Genomic DNA, 17,795 nt, shown 5'->3' on the forward strand with positions numbered 1-17,795 from the left:
AAATGGCTGTACAACATGTTCTGAGCCAGTGTTTCATCACTCAGCAAGACCGTAATCCCAGTCACGTTCCCTGCCAAGAGGGAATGCACCTGTGCTCCATGCTGGGTCAGGACAGTGCCAGTTCTGATGCTCTCACCAGTAAATCCTTTATGCAAGCTGACTCCAAGAACCAACAGCAACAGCAAAAATCCAACCCAATTTATATAAACAAGGTAGACTCCCAGTGCAAGTTCTCAAGTAAAGACTAAGAAAGTTTTTCAGCCAGGTAATTCATGTTTGATGATATGAGCTACAGAAGGGTAAATCCAGAGTTTGGTTTTCTTTTCGTTTGTATTTATATTACACGTGTTCCCTGTTACCACGGTGTTTGCTGTTTTGGTGCCTCAGATTGCCTTTGCTGCTACAATGGAAAGACCTACACCTTAAATGAAACTGTATACAGCCAAGTATATGGGACCAACTGCGGTGATGCTGTCTGCGGCCCTAATGGAGAGATCATTAAAACACTTTTCACTTGCAAAACACCCCCCGCACCAGCACAAGGTACTAGATTTATAAGAGGTTTTGTGGTGATTTTATGGAAGTCTGTAGTCTTGGAAAAAGACTCCTACTGCATGTCTAGGATAAGTACAGACCAAGGTGGTTGAAGGTTCAGGAATGAGGGGTCAGAGCTTGTGGGTCTCATGGTGGGGACCAAAAGTGTAATTTTTATAGATTCGTACTATCAATGAAGTAAAGAGAGACTAGAGTCGGCCATTTTTCAGTACAGCTCTTACAGTAACCTTGGGCATACCGCAGTTTACACTCTGGTGTAGTTGGCCTCAGTATTTCATACTTCCAAACGCTGTTTTTCTCCTTCTTAGCACCTCTACCACATTATGGTTCTTCTTGTACTGTTCTCTGCATTGGAATAAGTCAGTCTCCAATGGGTCACTGCAGCAAGAAAGTAAAGCTGCCTGGTGGTTTATTCCCTTCCCAGAAGAGAAGTTGCAGGGTGAAGGGGGTATGAATGAACACAAAATAGGAAGTAAAAAGGAAAAAAGTAAAAGTGGAATTTTGCCACATGATTATAGCAAAGGCTAAAAATAATGTGTATTATCCTGATAACAAATTATACAAAGGGTACAAGGAAAATTAAAAGTTAGCTTCTCTACCCGAGTGGAAGAGCTAAAGACTTGATGGTCAGTCCGTGTGTTTGATATTTACTAAATGGTTTAACACGTAGACTAAGAAGTATAATGAAGTAATAGCTAGGAAAGGAAGGACTGTTGGAAGCAGAGTGTAGGTAGCATAGTAAAATGACTAAATGATCTGTCTGTATTTAAACCAACAGATTCTTTGCAACAAGGCATTAAAAGGCAAAATGGAGTGCCACTGGAAATCACCTCTCCAGAGTCAGGTGAAGTCCTGCAGAATTAGAAAGTTCAAAGAAACTTTAAATTGGAATGAATAAGTGACAGTAGAAGGGCAGTTTATTGTATTCTATATAGAGGAAAAACTAACTCCAGAAAGAGTGCATGTGTATTATTCTTGTAGCATACAGTGTAATAGAGAAAGTATATATAAGTACAGAGAGGAGGATTTTATTGTGTATGCATACGGAATGTGATGGGGGTAGAAAAGTGATTATTTTTTCCTCTTTTGGGGATTGTAGACAATGTAATAGATGCCATAGGGCCGGAAAGCAGGGGGGCAAAAAAAGCAGAGGATTTGAAAATTAATTGATGTCATTTCCTGCAGAACCACCTACGCAACCTGTAACACCTACACCTCCATTGTTAGTGACCACTCCCTGCTTCTGCAGTGACAATGGACAATTGATACAAATGGGTGAGAAACCAAGCAAATTTTTTTTCTGCACCATTGATGTGGGAAGATGTACTGTTAGATAAAGGTGCTTCAGCAAGTGTTCATTCAGCCTGCTACAGTTAACATTAGCACAAGTTGTTACATCTTTGACCTGTAACTAACACCTTCAGAACTATGACTCTTCCATATCTTATAACTTTGCCCTGGTTAGGATGTCCCTGGGGTAAGGAAGCTTATACAGATGATGACTTCAGTGGACTCCTGCACAAATCCTGAATCCCAAACTGTTGGAACGTAGGTTTGTAATCCACAGTCATATTCCAAAGACAGAGAAGGGGAGATTTGTCATGTCTTAGTAGCTCCTGAACCACCTATCTCCTGGTCTTTGTGCTCAGTCATATATTCAGTATTCTCTCCTCTGCTACTTATTTTCAATTCCTGCTAATGTACTTAAAAGCAGAATTTCAGATTAGCTGCCTGTGGTCCTCCCTCAGCCTTTGCCATTTGAGTGAATTGAGCTCTGGTTCAGTCATTGAATTCAAGGAGTTGCAGACAGTCACACCTGAAGGTGGCCATCAGGCACGCGTAGACCCAGCTGGCTGGATGCAGGTCTGAGTGCGTGGCCGATCTGTGATGCATAGGCCTTGAGTTACCTTGAGTTCCATGCACAGTCCAGTGCTAACAGTTGGATTTTGACCTTGCAGGAGAAAATGTTTCTCTGCCAGTCAATATATCAGGTGACTGTGCTTACTCGGTTTGCAATGCATCATGTCAGATTGAATTAGTTTGGGCAGAGTGTAAAATTGGTCATACTGAAGCCCTCAAGATCTGTGATCCAGACTCCGAAGCCTGTCCACCACCGTCTGCTCCCAGTGCAACAAGTCAAGTTCCTGCTCCCCCAGGGACTCCTGTCAGTGATTGTCTTGGGCTCATTCCTCCCAGAAAGGTGAGAGACTTGAAAGAAGATGTGTTTCTTCAGCTGTAGCATTGCCTGCTGCCAAGAGCTGATGCTCTCCTCTGATGGTGGTAACCACCACTGCAGCTGGACTGTAGGTGTGGCTGAATTAGATGATTTAAAAGTATACCAGAAACCTCCAAATAATTAAGGGAATAAGGTGAAGATCATTCTGTTCACCTGAAATACCTAAATGATTGTATGTGGGCAGAGATACCTAAGCTGAACCAAGGCTAGGAAACCAGATCTGGCAGTGTCCCATCATCAGAAGTGGTCAGGACCTTAACATTGAGTCCTATGCAAAATGTTGTAGAACAGAGGTAGATACCAAGACTCCGTTGATTGCCGTATGTTTCATATTGCCTGGTTTCCAAAGGAAGAGTAGTTAGCCAATAATGCCATGCTAGACTATTAACTGAATGGAGTGTAGTTGCCGTGTGTGATTTTAAAGATCTTGTTATATTACTTTGTTTTGTGTCTCTCCTTTTTCAATCTGTCAACAGTTTAATGAAACGTGGAACTTTGGGAACTGCCAGATTGCCACTTGCCTGGGAGGAGGAAACAATATTAAACTGTCCAGCATGACTTGCCCTCCTCAGCAACTGAAAATCTGTGTCAATGGTTTCCCATTCACAAAACACCATGATAAAACTGGTTGCTGTGAAGTCTTTGAGTGTCAGTGTAAGTACTGTGGCAGGAGAAATCCTGAAATTTATTTAATGTTCAGCTGGGCCTCAAGAAAGATATATCTATGTGGTCAACATCTATATTACGTTTGTATTAATTCAGTAGGATGTAATGGAACAGAAGTCCCATCTAAAACATTGGCTGTTAAGAGCAGATAAGAGTGTCCTTGCTAGGCTGATTTTTCTTCATCAAACTGATTATTTCAGCTTTCACTGAAAAAGAGTAAGAGAGTTAAAACCAGCTTGTACTTACAGGAAGCTCAGAAGCCAAATTTGAAGTCTGTCACTCTTGCCTTCCAGGTATTTGCAGTGGATGGGGAAATGAGCATTATGTGACTTTTGATGGAACATATTTTAATTTTAAAGAAAACTGCACCTATGTCCTTGTGAAGTCAATTCATCCTGACTCTCACAACTTCTGGATTCACATAGACAACTACTACTGTGCTGCCATTGATGGAGCAATTTGTTCAATGTCCCTTCTCATTTTTCACTCCAACTCTGTTGTTATTCTGACACAAGCAATGGAACATGGAAAAGAAACAAACTTGGTAAAGTATTGTGTTGAAATTAATTCTCAATATTATTTTGCTGTAGTTATATTACTGTACTGCCAAATGTCCTGTCACTACAAAAGATGAAGCGTGTAGAAAATGGAATGAGTAGGAAATGCAATTACATTGTTTTTTCTCTCTTTTTTCCTTTGTGTCAACAAAAATGTGTGTATTATAAAAACTTGGGAAATGATTGCATAATTGAAAGTTGTGCCTTTCTTACTGACATAAGTGTTCAAACATAAATTACAATATCTTAAAAATGAATCATAGACAACCGCTTAAATGATTGCCTGAGGTATGAATTTGTGCTGCTCTGCATTCCACTTGCACAAACCATATACCTTACTCAACAGAAGGATGTCCATAGAGACCTTTTGTTTCTTTTCTTTTTAGATTTTGTTTAATGATAAAAAAGTTGTTCCAGACATTTCCAGGAATGGTATCAGGATAACCAGTTCTGGCCTTTACATCATAGTTGAAATACCTGAATTAGAAGCTTATGTCTCCTACAGTCGACTTGCATTTTACATAAAACTCCCTTTTGGAAAGTTCTATAATAATACCATGGGACTGTGTGGTGAGTGTCCTCATCTGCTGACAGTAATGAGTGCCATAAATTTTCCTCCTTCTTTCTCTTGTCCCCTTGTAAACATCTCTAAATGCTTGCAACTCCACTGATTTGTATTTTTAACAAGTTTTAATAAATTTATCTGTTTGGTGGACTGACTGTCAGGAGATGCAGTTTTAAGACACTTCCTTTCACTCTGTTCAGAGTCTGATGGAGATAGGCTCTTTCCAAGCCCTTCATCTTGATCTTACCTACTCGATATGGGAATGTATGAAATCTGGAGAGTCCTGAGCTCGACAGAGCCACCTCAGTTGCTTTAGCCATCAGGACAAATGCATCAACTCTGCATCAACAGAGCATCGGCTCTGGTTTTCATAACTAGCAAACTATTTCTTCTAGCCTTCCCTTCCTACAAACAGTTCTTGTGAACTCACCCGGGACCCCACATGTTGTTACCTCCCCACAAGGAGGAGAACTTCTTTACAGGTTTTCTCTAAAAGCAGCTTCATCAGCATTAACTGTTCATGAACTGTCACTTGGCTTTTATATTGCTACCAGGTACCTGTACCAACCAGAAGTCTGATGATGCTGTGAAGAGAAATGGTGAGGTTATTGAGTCCTTCAAAGAGATGGCATTAGGTTGGAAAGTCCCAGATCCTACCAACAGATACTGCAATCCAGGTGTCTCAGAACCAGTTGAGATCGAATATCATCAGCACTGTGAGCCTTCCAATCTGTGTAAAATCATTTGGTAAGACAACTCCCAAAAGTGCCAGAAAAATAAGTCCACAAGATAATTTTGTGCTTCACTACATGCCTTGGGTGAACTGATTATAAGACGTAATGAAAATATGAAGTCTAGCATACCTTGAAAAACTGAACAATGAACTGATGTGTGAATGTTTCTGAGTATGGCAGATATTTTTCAGCTGCATCATCAAAATCAGTCCTTCCTTAATAGTGTCTGCTGCTTGGCACTCCCTCTGTCTGTCAGTTCTGGAGAAGCCAACCAGGAACTAGCTATAATTCAGTATCTGAAAGCTCTGGATGAAAAGGAACACAGTCAGAATATAGTAAACAAATGTGTGTGTCTTTTTTTAAAAAAATGATTTTGTGGTTCAAAACAGGATTGTCAAACATGCTGACTGTCAGCATATAGAATTATAGCTGTGAGCTGTGCGGGAGACTTTTCTCTGCAGGTACTAGCCCAACATAAAATTGCTTCCTTTCAAAACATTCTAAAGAATGGGAGATAAAGCTCATTTTTAATTAAGGTGTGTGGGCGTACTGCCTATCAGAGCAATTTGTGGTTGTATCTTTACCTTGAGGCTTTCTCTTTGGGGATGGGTTTAGTTCTGAGTTGAATTTTTCCGTGGGAGTAGCCCAAGGATGTGAAATGCCATGTCTGTCTCCTTCCTTTGCAAAGGAACCTGACCGAGTGCCACAGCGTGGTCGCCCCCCAGCCCTACTATGAGGCATGTGTGGCGAGTGGGTGCTCAGGACAGCACCCCAGCACCCAGTGCCAGAGCATGCAGACCTACGCAGCCTTGTGCGGGCTCCACGGGGTCTGCGTGGACTGGAGGCGGCGGACGAACGGGCAGTGCGGTAAGCCTGGCAAAGACCTGCTGGCTGTGTAGCAGCTCAGGTCTGTTATTTCCTCACCTACATGTCTGTTTGCGTTCCTTTACATCAACCGGCTTCAATCATTCTTGAGCTGCTCTGGACTGGAGGAAAAGCAGGAACAAATCAGAGGTTGCTCCAGTCCGGAACTGGTTTAAAACAAGTGGGGAACTTCCCATAGGCTTGTGAGCAGCATAGCTGAGCCCTGTGTGTTACCTGGAGCTTCATCACTAGATGGCAACACACGGCTTCTCTGTGGGCTTTGCCCTGCTCAGGGGACCCAGGGCTTCAGGGGGAAGCACTACGAGTACTGTCACAGGCACCTTGCTGAACCCACTGATCCCCCCTTGCTGAAGCTGCAGGACCCCCTGGCTGGCCGGAGCCTGGGCTGTGAGCACCCGTAGGCAGGCTGCCTTGGCGCGTGCCGTGTGTCTGCTGTGCATGGAAGGGTATGCAGGGGTCTGGGCTTTCTAACCTGTGTTATAATGCTCCACAGAGGCCAGCTGTGCTCAGGATGAGGTATACAAGCCATGCGGGGAAGCTAAAAGAAGTACTTGCTTCAGCAGGTGAGTCATTTCCTAAGATACTTTTCAAGTCCATAACTTGAAAATTGCCGAGGAAGGCTGCAAGTTTACATTCCCCTGGGATTTAGGTGTCTGATGCCCTGGGGTGTATTTCTGCCCCTGATTTTTGTTTCTGTTCATATTCTAATTGTGCAGAGAAGCCGTTATGGAGACCCTCCCCTCCCAAAATCACACACCAGTGTTCGTTGAGGGATGCTACTGTCCTGATGGAAAAACTCGGCTGAATGATAATGATGGCATTTGTGTTTCTGTCTGTGGTAAGAAATGTAAATGGTGAGATTGGAAGGGGGGATAAGAGCCTGACTAGCAGTGTGCATTAAAGGGGATGTTCTGGGTACAAAAGAAGTGGGAGAGACCTTGATACTCATCCTTTCTAGTGAGGCTGGAAACGTTTCAGACTGGCAGTTTCTGCCTGCTATTATGCAGAAAGTGCAACTTTCAAAAGAACAGAGAGGAGGTTCTTTAAGATGTTTTTGGGTATAGAATCTGGGACTTTGCACTCTGGATGTCTCTTTCTCTTTGTGGCTGTTCCTCAGATTTCAAGACCTTCCCTCTATTCCTGTCTTCCTCCTTCTGTTGTTTTTCCCAGTTCAGTTAGCATTAAAGGAATCTGTAATTCATTTTATAGGTTGCACTGCACAAGATGGGTCGGTGAAACAGGTAAGAAAAAAGAAAATACTGTCTTTATGCTGTAGCTGGGGGCTGTGACCTGTAAAAATGACTGCATGAATTTCTTCTTTTAATAAAAAGTTTAAATACCAGTGAACTGCAATGTGGCAAAGAAACCAGCAGATTTTATGAGCTCTAGATCTTTATTAATCGCTTGAGGTACAGAAGCAGAAATAGCTGTTTTGGGGAATCACTGTTCCCTGGTAGAACTACCAGGCTTCCCTTCTGGAAATATGTAAGCCTGCCAAGGAAAGTGGCAGATAACAGCATTTTTTCTTACTTTTTCTTTCTTCTCCTTCTGTGATTTGAACTATGATTTTCCTACACAGACAATGAGGGCAACCCACCCCTATGCTGTCTTGCAGCAGGCATTCATTAACATAATGCTTCTAGGTTTTGCTTTCTGAACTACTATCCCTATTGTTTTCACAGCCTAGAGAGGCTTGGGAACATGACTGTCAATACTGTGCTTGCGATGAAGTCACTTTGAATATCTCTTGCTTCCCCCGGCCTTGTGCTAAATCTCCACCTATTAACTGCACTAAAGAGGGCTTTGTACGCAAAATAAAACCACGTCTGGATGACCCATGCTGCACAGAGACAGTCTGTGGTGAGTAGATAATTTAGGTGTCATAATGTGGCAGCATTTGCCTTTAGGAGCAATCCTCAAGTGAGACCTGGTACCCCACAAGTACCAGATTCAGATAAACACACTGGAGTGGTCATATCTTCCACCTACATGCCAGGAGCTTTTGCAATTAAAGGAGACCTCTTCTGGTCCAGATTGCATTCTAAACTAGTGCCATGACCTGCCACATATGTACGTGGGAAAATCCCCCATGGATCAGATCATTGGGACTACCAAGTGCTACACAGGATCCTCTGGCTCTTGTCCGTCTGAGATGAGAGGGTGATCCTTGCACAGAGATCCATCCAGTAAGGGAGGATGTGCCCACCTTCCAGGCTCCCCAGGGCCTCCTGTGGAGGTTCTTGACATATATTTGCCCTCATCTTTCCATTTGCATCCTCCCAGTCCCAAATGCCCATCACAGCACAGGACCTCCTCATCCTCACAGGAGCAGGTGCTCCTAAGCCTGGCCATCCCCAGCGCCTGTAGGAAGATTCAGGACAGGGGATCCTGGCAATGGTTGTGGGATGGTTTTCTGTTCCTCGTCCCTTTGTGCTGCCAGGCAAAGGTCCATTAGGCTCCTTGGATGCTTTGAGGGAGCACTGGGCACTGTCAGGGTGCTTTGCCTTGCATGTCCCGACTCCATGTCTTTGGCTCTCATCCACTGCCTCTTCATTTCTTTCACTCTCTGACTCATTTACCTTTACCCCAACTTGTTTCTCTGTCAGTTCTCTAAGTTGAGGGTGTTCAGTTATTTTAGTGCTGACATCCAGTGAGGGAAGAGAAGCAGGATTAAAGGCTGCAAGGAGAAGTCCAGGGAAGAGCTTTATAGTAAAGCAAGGTTAGAGATACTTCACCTGAACACATCCCAAACTCCAAAAATGTGTGGTTCAAGAATCATCTATTTATACCCAATTTCTTGGATGTTCAAGCTTTCTCTGCAAGTAATGCTGCTTGATGAGATGCTTTGGCTTACTTTATCTCTGTTGTCTATTACAGAATGCGATATAAAAACCTGCATTATCAACAAAACAACATGTGACTTAGGCTTCCAACCAGTGGTTTCTATATCTGAGGATGGTTGTTGTCCTATCTTCTCCTGTAGTAAGTACCACGTTTCCTTAAGTTGTTTTATTTATTTATTGAACTATTTCATTTTTTATAAATGAGTCAAAATCATAAGCAGTAGCCTCTCCCCTTCCCTCTCAGCCTTTACAATTGGTGCTCTTTTTTCATCTGTTTTGGAGGGAGAGTAACTGGTGCAGGTTCTCTGTAGCTAGTATTCAGTGAGTGCAAGTTATTGATCAGATACTGAATGCTCGTTACATTGAACCCACCCAGAAGCTCTGCTGCGAAATTATATTTCCAGATTCACATACTTGACCCAGCTTCCCATTGGCTCTGTTACCAGCAAGGTGGTTAACAATAAAGGAAAGCTCAACTAATTTGAAGTATGGGTAAAAAACATGAGGTAAATAGATTTTTCCATATGGAAAATACCAGGATGTAGAATTACCCCTCACTTTGTGCATAACATCTGAGCAAATGTTACATATGGGCTTCTGAATAACAAGTAACACCACCTACTAGTTACTTTTTTCCGTGGTTTTGTGCGGGCTATGAAGGCTAGTGAAAAACCTCAGTTCTACTTCGTCTCCTCTAAATCACTCACAATTCAGAGATCAGTACAGTAACTGTTTACATCATTCCTAGCACATCCTTTTCATTTAATTTTTTCTTACAGTACCAAAAGGTGTATGTGTTTCTGAAGGAGTTGAATTTAAGGTAGGTCTTCTTCCAGACACTTCTTTCCAAAGATTAATGCCACCTGACTCAGAATTTTCTGAAGTCGTTATTGTCAACACTTACATAAAAAGCAGGATTAGAATAGCCCATAACTTTTCCCTGCCAGTGGTCTTATGTACTATTGGAAATGTTACTGAATAGGTAAAGCTAGAGACCATTAGCTTGCTTACTAAATGAGATCTTACCTTGTTTTAGAGTCAAGAAATCAGAACTGTAATTGAATACAAATTTTAAATCTCATTGAATGTTGTAAGATTAATTACTGGGTAAAACGAAACAAAAGTTGATGCATAGAATTTTTGAGATAACTTAACTCATTTAACGTGATTGATGCACTTGGGAGTGTCAGTCTGGTGTTCATGTTGTGATACTGACAGTGTGAGGTTCTAGAGATGCAGAGATATTAATTTCAGGAAGTTCTTCTAAAAATAAACCCCAATCTTAAGCATTCATTTTTTCATTAGCACAAGGCTCGGGCATGTATATTTATTCTAGAACCCACTGAATTCTTGCCATTCTTATCTCCTGTCTCCTCTGTATTTCCAGCCTGGGGCAATGGTGCCTAAAAGCTCTTGCGAGAACTGTGTGTGTACAGATGAGCAGGATGTTGTGACACGGACCAACCGCATCCAGTGTGTTCCAGTGAAATGCCAAACCACCTGCCAGCAGGTCAGCGCTCAACTCCCCCAACCACAAACAACGGTTGTTGAGGGGATGTGCTGCAAAACTGGGCTAGTATAACTGCTTCCTCACTGAAAGATAGCAGGATATAATCTCCTCCTAGATTTTTTGTAAAGTCTTTTTAGGGTGCTGGTTATTTTTGCTTTAGCAAATTTAAGAAAACACCCTTGGAAAGATGTCCTGAGGGAGAAAAATTGCAACCCTTTAAAGAGAAGTCTGACTGCTGAGAGATGACATTTGTGGTGTTCTGTTTGGTGTTGCCCATTGTCAGCTCAAAAATGAAGGTAGTAAACAAACTGCACAGTGGTTTACACGTTTCTAGACAATTATCAGTAGTTGGCAGCTGAGAGTGTGCACACAATTGTTCAGTCTATTGTTGAATGTAAGTAAAAAGTAGTTTCTTTCCCATTCTTGCCCAGATAGGGTCAGACCCATCATTAATCCTAAAAATGGATAAAACCATTATCCTTTATCCTGAAGCTACCAACACCCACTGAGAGACCAATGGGAACCTAAAACGCAGCAGGGGAAATAACTGATGCATGGTCTTCACATGTCTGACAGCAGCAATTCTTGTGGGTAATCATATCAGACCAAGCACTGGTGGTAGATTGTGCAAGTAATCATATGCTGAATTAACTTACTTGGCCTGACCTGTGTGTTAGCCCAAAGAAGAATAACCAATGACAGGGTCTTCGTGGTAACTGAAGTGTGCAGAAGTCACTATTCAATCAGGGAAAGAAATTGTCAGCTGTGATTGTCAGGCTTAAAGTGGTTCCACCATGTTTCTAAGGACAACAAATTAAACCAGAAGGTGGGCTCACTTCCTCTGCCATCTCCACCGTGGCTTTGATCCAAGGGTGCTTCATGAACAAGACATCAGGTAACGTGGCTAAACAGAAACTTTATTCCCACAGGGTTTCCGCTATGTAGAAGAGAAGGGTCAGTGCTGCAGCCGGTGCCAGCAAGTGGCATGTGTGGCAAATTTTCCATTTGGCAATGTGACCATTGAGGTAAGTACTCACTTGCTCTGCACACAAGGCTGAATTACCAAAGAGACCTCAGCACTTTTTGATGCAGTGTCATACATTTTGTAGCTGGGAAGACCTCCAGGAGATTTAAAAATGCCTGTATTTCCAAAGTAAATGTGGATGTATATACATGTAGATGTTTCTACAACTGCTCTCTGCTGTATGTGTCTCACAGGCCCCACTGTGTTGAAAATTATGCATCTCTGGCAGGAATGGAAATCATGTTACCACCCCTCCTCCTGACATGCAACAGAGAGAAAGAATTTGGAGGGGATGGTGGCGTTGTGTAATACTGCTCTTGCAGAGATATGTGAGCTGGCTTCACATCATATGGCTCTATCTGGAAACAGTGTCATTATCTTGCCCTGGAGATACAGGACTACATAGTGTGAGCGAGCTGATACAGCTGTACTACCAGTAGTTCTGAATTTGCTGAGGCAGAAATCAAAAGTGGCATAGCTGCTGTAGTGTAGTGTGACTCGGTAACACACCCAGGTAATACATCATGTCTTGTGAGCGTAGCATTGTACAGACGTGGGCTGAGCCTCAGGCTAGCTCTGTGGTTTTATTAAGCCTGCTCCTTCTGTGAACGGTTAATGACAGTGTCTCAGCCAGTAACTATTGTCTTACATGCTATTGCTTCTCGGGAGCTCTTGTGTTCTGCATCTTTTCTGCAATCCTTTTCTTTAATCCTTTTATTCCGTGCTAATTTATCTTGCAAGCTAGCTTCTGCTGTGCCAATATACAATTTTTATGTTTCCATAAGGAGGCTTTGCATTTATCTATTAACTTCTGTTTGAAGATTTCTCCTCTTTAACACTTTTTGCTTTTCTTCTATCTATTAAAAAAGAAAACTATTGAAATCATGTAGAAGAATTGTTTTTCTTTTGTGTATATTTTGTTCCATATACATTAACACACCTACCTTATGGAATTTCTATGATCATTCTGCCACCAGCTCTTGACTTTTTCCATGTAGGTGGCCACAGAAGGGATTTTGCATAGGCTGGTAGTGGGTCAGCTTGGAACATAATTTGCAGATGTGAGTTCCAGATATCTCAGCACTTTCAGAGTGATTTGAACAACCTAGTCCCTCTGCCAGTTCATTGACTGTACCACTGTTGTGTTATTCTGTTGTTATTGCTATACTATATTGGGCTGTTTGGGTTTTTTTTTCCCTGTTTTTATTCAGGTTGGAAAGAGTTATAAAGCTCCATATGATAACTGCACTCAGTACACATGCACTGAATCAGCAGGCCAGTTTTCTTTGACCAGTAGAGTGAAGGTCTGCCTACCATTTGAAGAATCAAACTGTGTCCCAGTAAGTATTTAAATCACAAAAAAAGACGTCTAGAATGAGCCCTGCTGCTGGTCTGGGAGTTTTATTTACTGTTTTGAATGAGCCATTTCAGTATTTCTTGATCTTTCTGACTTCATCATCATTGTTTGAAGGAAACATACTTTTTCAGCCCTGAATAGAGTGTCCCATGGAAGTAAAACAGAACCATTTGCAAACAACCCACACATTTTACTTGTGGGATAAGAACTAGAACTCAAAACAGTATTGGGGCAATAACAAGGTGGGATTTCTCATCACCTGAGAAACACCAGTGTTATGAAATGCATTGGAGCAAATGGGAACCGATGAACGCAGTGTCTTCTGGTATGTGGTGCATCAGTAAGGGAAGTGATGGGACATGGATGAGCAAAGGGTATCATTCATGCCCTGGCTTTTGAAAGGTTGCGGGGCTTCGCGGCAGTTTGAAAACCAAAGCAGGGACAAAGACAGCCATTGACTTGAATTAGCTTTGGGACAGGTTCTTCACAGGTCAGGCTGTTCAATTCAAGGAGCAGCTGTCATTCTCTGGGGCTGGGGGCTTTGTGCTGGCTTCAATAGGACCTACATAAGGTCAGGCATGTGTTACAAGACATCTTATCTGGCTTGTGAGAGGATATATATTTTTCAGAAAGTTCACTCTCTTCCTTGCTAGGTTTTTTTTGTTGGTTTTTTTTTGGTTTGGTTTTTTTTTGTTTTTTTTGGTTTTAAGCAGTTTGATGTATATTCGGTACACAGATCAGTCTGATGAATCTGAGTTGGTTAGAGATGAGGGAATATACTTGAACTGTCATCATTGCTACTACCTGCTTAGCAATACGTGCATCTGAACGTTCTGCTTATGTTTGCTTTCAATACAGGGGACAGTTGATGTGACTCCAGATGGCTGTTGTAAGACATGTGAGTGCATTAAGTCACTGCTTCCCTATTCCAATACTGTTAGGTTCTCCACTGCTTGTAGTCCTGTTTCTGCATGCACTGAGAGTCTGCAGTTTCCACAGACTGGAAGGCTGTTCTTACAGCTGCAGAGTTGTTTTGTACCTTACAGCTGAAGCTAAAATCCACTCACAGCTAAAAATCTGCCTCATTCTTCCAATGGGAACACTAAAATTCTTCAATTTCCTTTCTTGTGTTTTTAAATAACTGAAATACTGTTAGTTTGAACTATACTCTCAAGCAGAAAATTTGTAGAAAATATGCGCTGTATTGTTTCTTCTGGAAATTGCATAGAAAAAGGGGTGTCTTTTCTCTAGCATCCACCCAGAAATCATCGGTTGTTACAGAATCACAAATGTCATTTATAGCCATTTTTAAAGAACTAAACCCTTCATGTTTCCTTTAGGTCTTGGTTCAATAATATCTTTACATGAACTTGTACCTAAGCATTTAAGCTAATCCTCAACTAGAAAAGTACCTTGACCAGCTGGAAATTGCTTTGCTGGATTAGTGCCTCTTTGCACTCTCATTTGTTTTTTTGATTATGCATTTTTAGTAGGATGATCTGCCCTTGGTTTCCTAGCAGATGTCTTTCAAAACATTTACTCCCCAGTCTGATGAAGTCTAACAGAAGTGTTCTCCTTACACAGGCATCGACCTGCCACATAAATGCAAGCGCAATGTGAAAGAGCAGTATTTCGTCCACAGCAACTGTAAGTCAGCTGCTCCGGTCCCAGTGCCCTTTTGTGAAGGAACATGCAGTACCTATTCCGTGTAAGTAGGAAACCTTTCTCTGTCCTCCCCCATGTCTGGTCGTCCTGGGTTCTTGTCTGTGGGCTGCAGCTGTTTGTCCCCTTCCTGCTGTTTAAAAGGACCCAATCGGGAAACCAGGCGTGCAAAACACCAGTCATCAGGAATGTCTTTAGTGCCTTATCTTAGTCAGGAAAATAGGTCTCTTTGAAAAGACATCAGCTACATTTATTAACTACCTGTTCTTAAACATATCCTTATGTGGTTTTTTAACAGCTCTGGTGTTTAGTGGTGTTTTTTCCTGCTCTTTGATCTCTGCATGAATTGTTCCTTTCTGTCTTGCCAGAATGGGCCTAATCCAAAATCCACTGAAGTTACTGGGATTTTCCCCATTCGTGTCAGAAGATCTGGCCCTGCATGGCTAGTAGCGTCCCAGGGAAAGACTGTTAGGAATAAGCATAAAAAATAGATAGGAAATTTTGCCTCTCTGCTTCTTAGAAGTACCTCCATTTGGAGCAGCAAAAATGGATCAATTTGGGAAGACAACAGGCAGCAGACTAATGTGCAAATCTCATTTCTATAGGTATTCCTTTGAGGCCAGAGAAATCGAACACAAATGCATTTGCTGCCATGAAAAAAAGAGTCATGCAGTGAAGGTGGAACTGGTTTGCTCTGAGCGTAAGACAGTCCAATTCACGTATGTGCATATAGATGAATGTGGATGTGTGGAAACAAAATGCCCAAAGAGGAGAACATGAGCATAAACTAAAGGAAACATTTCAGGTCCCATTTAATGCTTCCTTAGCAAGTGAGTAGTTTAGAAAACAGCTGTGAGTAACCTTCAAATGACCGTACTTCTCCCTTGTGCTTTTTCCTTCTGGTATTATATGCAGTTATGGAAATTAGCTAAAGATTTTACTCTAAATGTTTGTAGAATAAACTGCATTTCAAAGAGGACTTGCTCTCCTGTTTCAGTGATGCTGCTAATGGGGGTAAGATGGCTAATGTCTTTAATCCCAAGGTGGTGTATAAACCAAGGTTATTACAAGACACTCTGGAGACAGCTGATGCCTTTCAAAAGCCCTGCCTGAAGAAAGTGCACGTTGTAAACCATAACCACACGCATAACTTCATTTCCCTTAGAAGGAAAACAGCAATCACTTCCACAGCTGTGGTTCAGTCAGAGAGGCAGGACTCAGCCCAGGGGCACATTTGCGTTGTTATCCCCAGTGGTCCTGAACCTACTTTGGCTGTTACTCTGGGGCACCGGAGGGAAGCAAGGTGCTTTTTTCCTTTTGCACAGTGAGCACTACATCAGGAGTGTAAAAACATGTTTTACATATACACTATAAAATTACTATATTTCTACTCTTACAGTGAGTCCTTATCTCACTGGTGGTTTTTATTGTTTGCCAGCATCAAACAGGTAAGAGGCTGATGTTCAGTCTTACTGCTGGTTACTTGACTATGATTTTGTTACAGACAACTGACTCCCACCTTGCATACCCAGTAGTACTGGTGACAGTATCTTATGCGGACAGGGATCAAATTGGTCCAACAATACTTTCAGAGTATGCAAGGAGGGCAGATGCTTCTACTACTTGAGCAGTTTGGTCTTTGTGACTTGAAAGAGAACTGAGGACTGTGTCTTTCTCAGAGTGCAATGTCCTACAGCCTGCTGTGTGAGGGCTTTTGGGAACTGTTTTGAAGGGAATGCTTTTGAACAGACCAAGTAGGTATGAAGTGCATTAACCTTTAGCTTTCCATTTTAAAATGCTGCAGCTGTTGAGCCCTAAGTAATCTTTAATTCTTTTTTATAATAAATCATTTCAGCTGATCTCAGGTTACTTTCATGTGTACTGTTTCATTATGATGTTACTGATCTTAAAATTGAGGGAATCCTTGACTTTGAATAGGCATAGGAGTTGAATGGTACGTGTTTTTCTCCACTTTCACCTGAGTCCCACACTTATTGGGTCACCACTGTGATGCAATAGTACAGCCCACGTTACGCCTCTGCAGGATTTGGCTCAGATTGTTTTAACTAACCCACTCTCCAGCCCCTTTCTGGAATGATTTGTTGCAGCCTATGACCTGGTGTAAGAGCCCTTGGGAAGTTAGCAGTTTCTCAGCACTGAGTATTTTGAGAGCCAGGGTAGCCAGCTCAGACAGCTGAAGTCAAAGGAGTTGAATTTCATCTTGTTTTGTTTCCTTAAAAAAAAATACAAGAAAGGTTGGCTTTACCCAATATGCGAATAGGCACATTGTAGGTATCTTTGGGAAACATGGACAACAAAATCCAACAAGGTGTTTGGGCTGAAGTAATGAATTATAGAATCATAGAATTATAGAATATCTCAAGCTGGAAGGGACCCATAAGGATCATCAAATTGGCACTAACTCTCTCATTCCCAGCCTCTGCACTAGTCAGTGGACCAGTTTGCTTGATTATAAATGATAGGAACCTTCAAACAATCCAGTTAAATGTCAGTGCAATGCAACTCCCTTGCAAGGCATGTGTTGCAATTGCTTGAGAGTGAGTCTCATGTATAAATTTCACATTTGCCCAGAAAACTGTTCTTACTGATACAAATCAAATGCATGCGTGCTTTTAGAGTGCAAAGAACAGCAGCAAAAAAGGACATTCCTTTCTTTCCTCCTTGCCTTTCCCCGAGGGGGAAAAAAATAATTCTTGAGTGCTTTTGTCATCAGAAGAGTAAACACACTCTGTAAGTAGTCAGATAGACACTCATGTAAACTCTGTAAATCAATCATTCTCAGCAGGATGGCTTTGCAAGAACACGATCAGAAACCTTTCCCATCTCTGCATTATCTTCAGGTGGGAGAAGGGCATAAAACACAATCTAATCTTACCGTGTACTTAGATTTCTGTTTTTCTGTGTGTTTTGGTGATGATGAGACTTTCTACAGACCCTGAGAATGGCACTGATTTAAAGGTATACTTTCCTCTTCATTTTTGGCATGCATTTTGCTTTTCAGGCAAGTGAAATGCTGGAACCAAAGGCATCTCCAGAGTTCTATTGAACAGGGGATCAAATGCACCTTCTCCATTCCCAGTTACACCTGGCACTTCATTTACTCACTCAGTCCAGCATATAACTGGCCTGTGCAATACTATTTACAGCTCCAATGGCCAGGTATTCCCTGTTCACAGGGGC

General features: G+C 41.9%; 1 protein-coding gene across 1 annotated transcript in view; it reads left to right on the plus strand.

Annotated features, from left to right (window-relative positions):
• Positions 1-15,571, plus strand: part of LOC102052782 (mucin-5B) — a 44,038-nt gene extending 28,467 nt beyond the window's left edge. The window contains exons 28-47 of the mRNA XM_005441632.2: positions 388-543; positions 1,741-1,830; positions 2,514-2,755; positions 3,268-3,445; positions 3,751-4,001; positions 4,401-4,584; positions 5,134-5,326; positions 6,002-6,180; positions 6,692-6,761; positions 6,915-7,036; positions 7,408-7,439; positions 7,881-8,058; positions 9,076-9,180; positions 9,821-9,861; positions 10,429-10,551; positions 11,481-11,576; positions 12,787-12,915; positions 13,791-13,830; positions 14,517-14,640; positions 15,200-15,571. Of these exons, the coding sequence (XP_005441689.1) occupies positions 388-543; positions 1,741-1,830; positions 2,514-2,755; positions 3,268-3,445; positions 3,751-4,001; positions 4,401-4,584; positions 5,134-5,326; positions 6,002-6,180; positions 6,692-6,761; positions 6,915-7,036; positions 7,408-7,439; positions 7,881-8,058; positions 9,076-9,180; positions 9,821-9,861; positions 10,429-10,551; positions 11,481-11,576; positions 12,787-12,915; positions 13,791-13,830; positions 14,517-14,640; positions 15,200-15,374 (2,708 nt within the window). The 3' untranslated portion in view covers positions 15,375-15,571. The remainder of the gene's footprint in view (positions 1-387; positions 544-1,740; positions 1,831-2,513; positions 2,756-3,267; positions 3,446-3,750; positions 4,002-4,400; positions 4,585-5,133; positions 5,327-6,001; positions 6,181-6,691; positions 6,762-6,914; positions 7,037-7,407; positions 7,440-7,880; positions 8,059-9,075; positions 9,181-9,820; positions 9,862-10,428; positions 10,552-11,480; positions 11,577-12,786; positions 12,916-13,790; positions 13,831-14,516; positions 14,641-15,199) is intronic.
• Positions 15,572-17,795: the final 2,224 nt, after the last annotated feature.

This window comes from Falco cherrug, chromosome 10 (assembly GCF_023634085.1).
Source record: "Falco cherrug isolate bFalChe1 chromosome 10, bFalChe1.pri, whole genome shotgun sequence".
NCBI lineage: Eukaryota > Metazoa > Chordata > Aves > Falconiformes > Falconidae > Falco > Falco cherrug.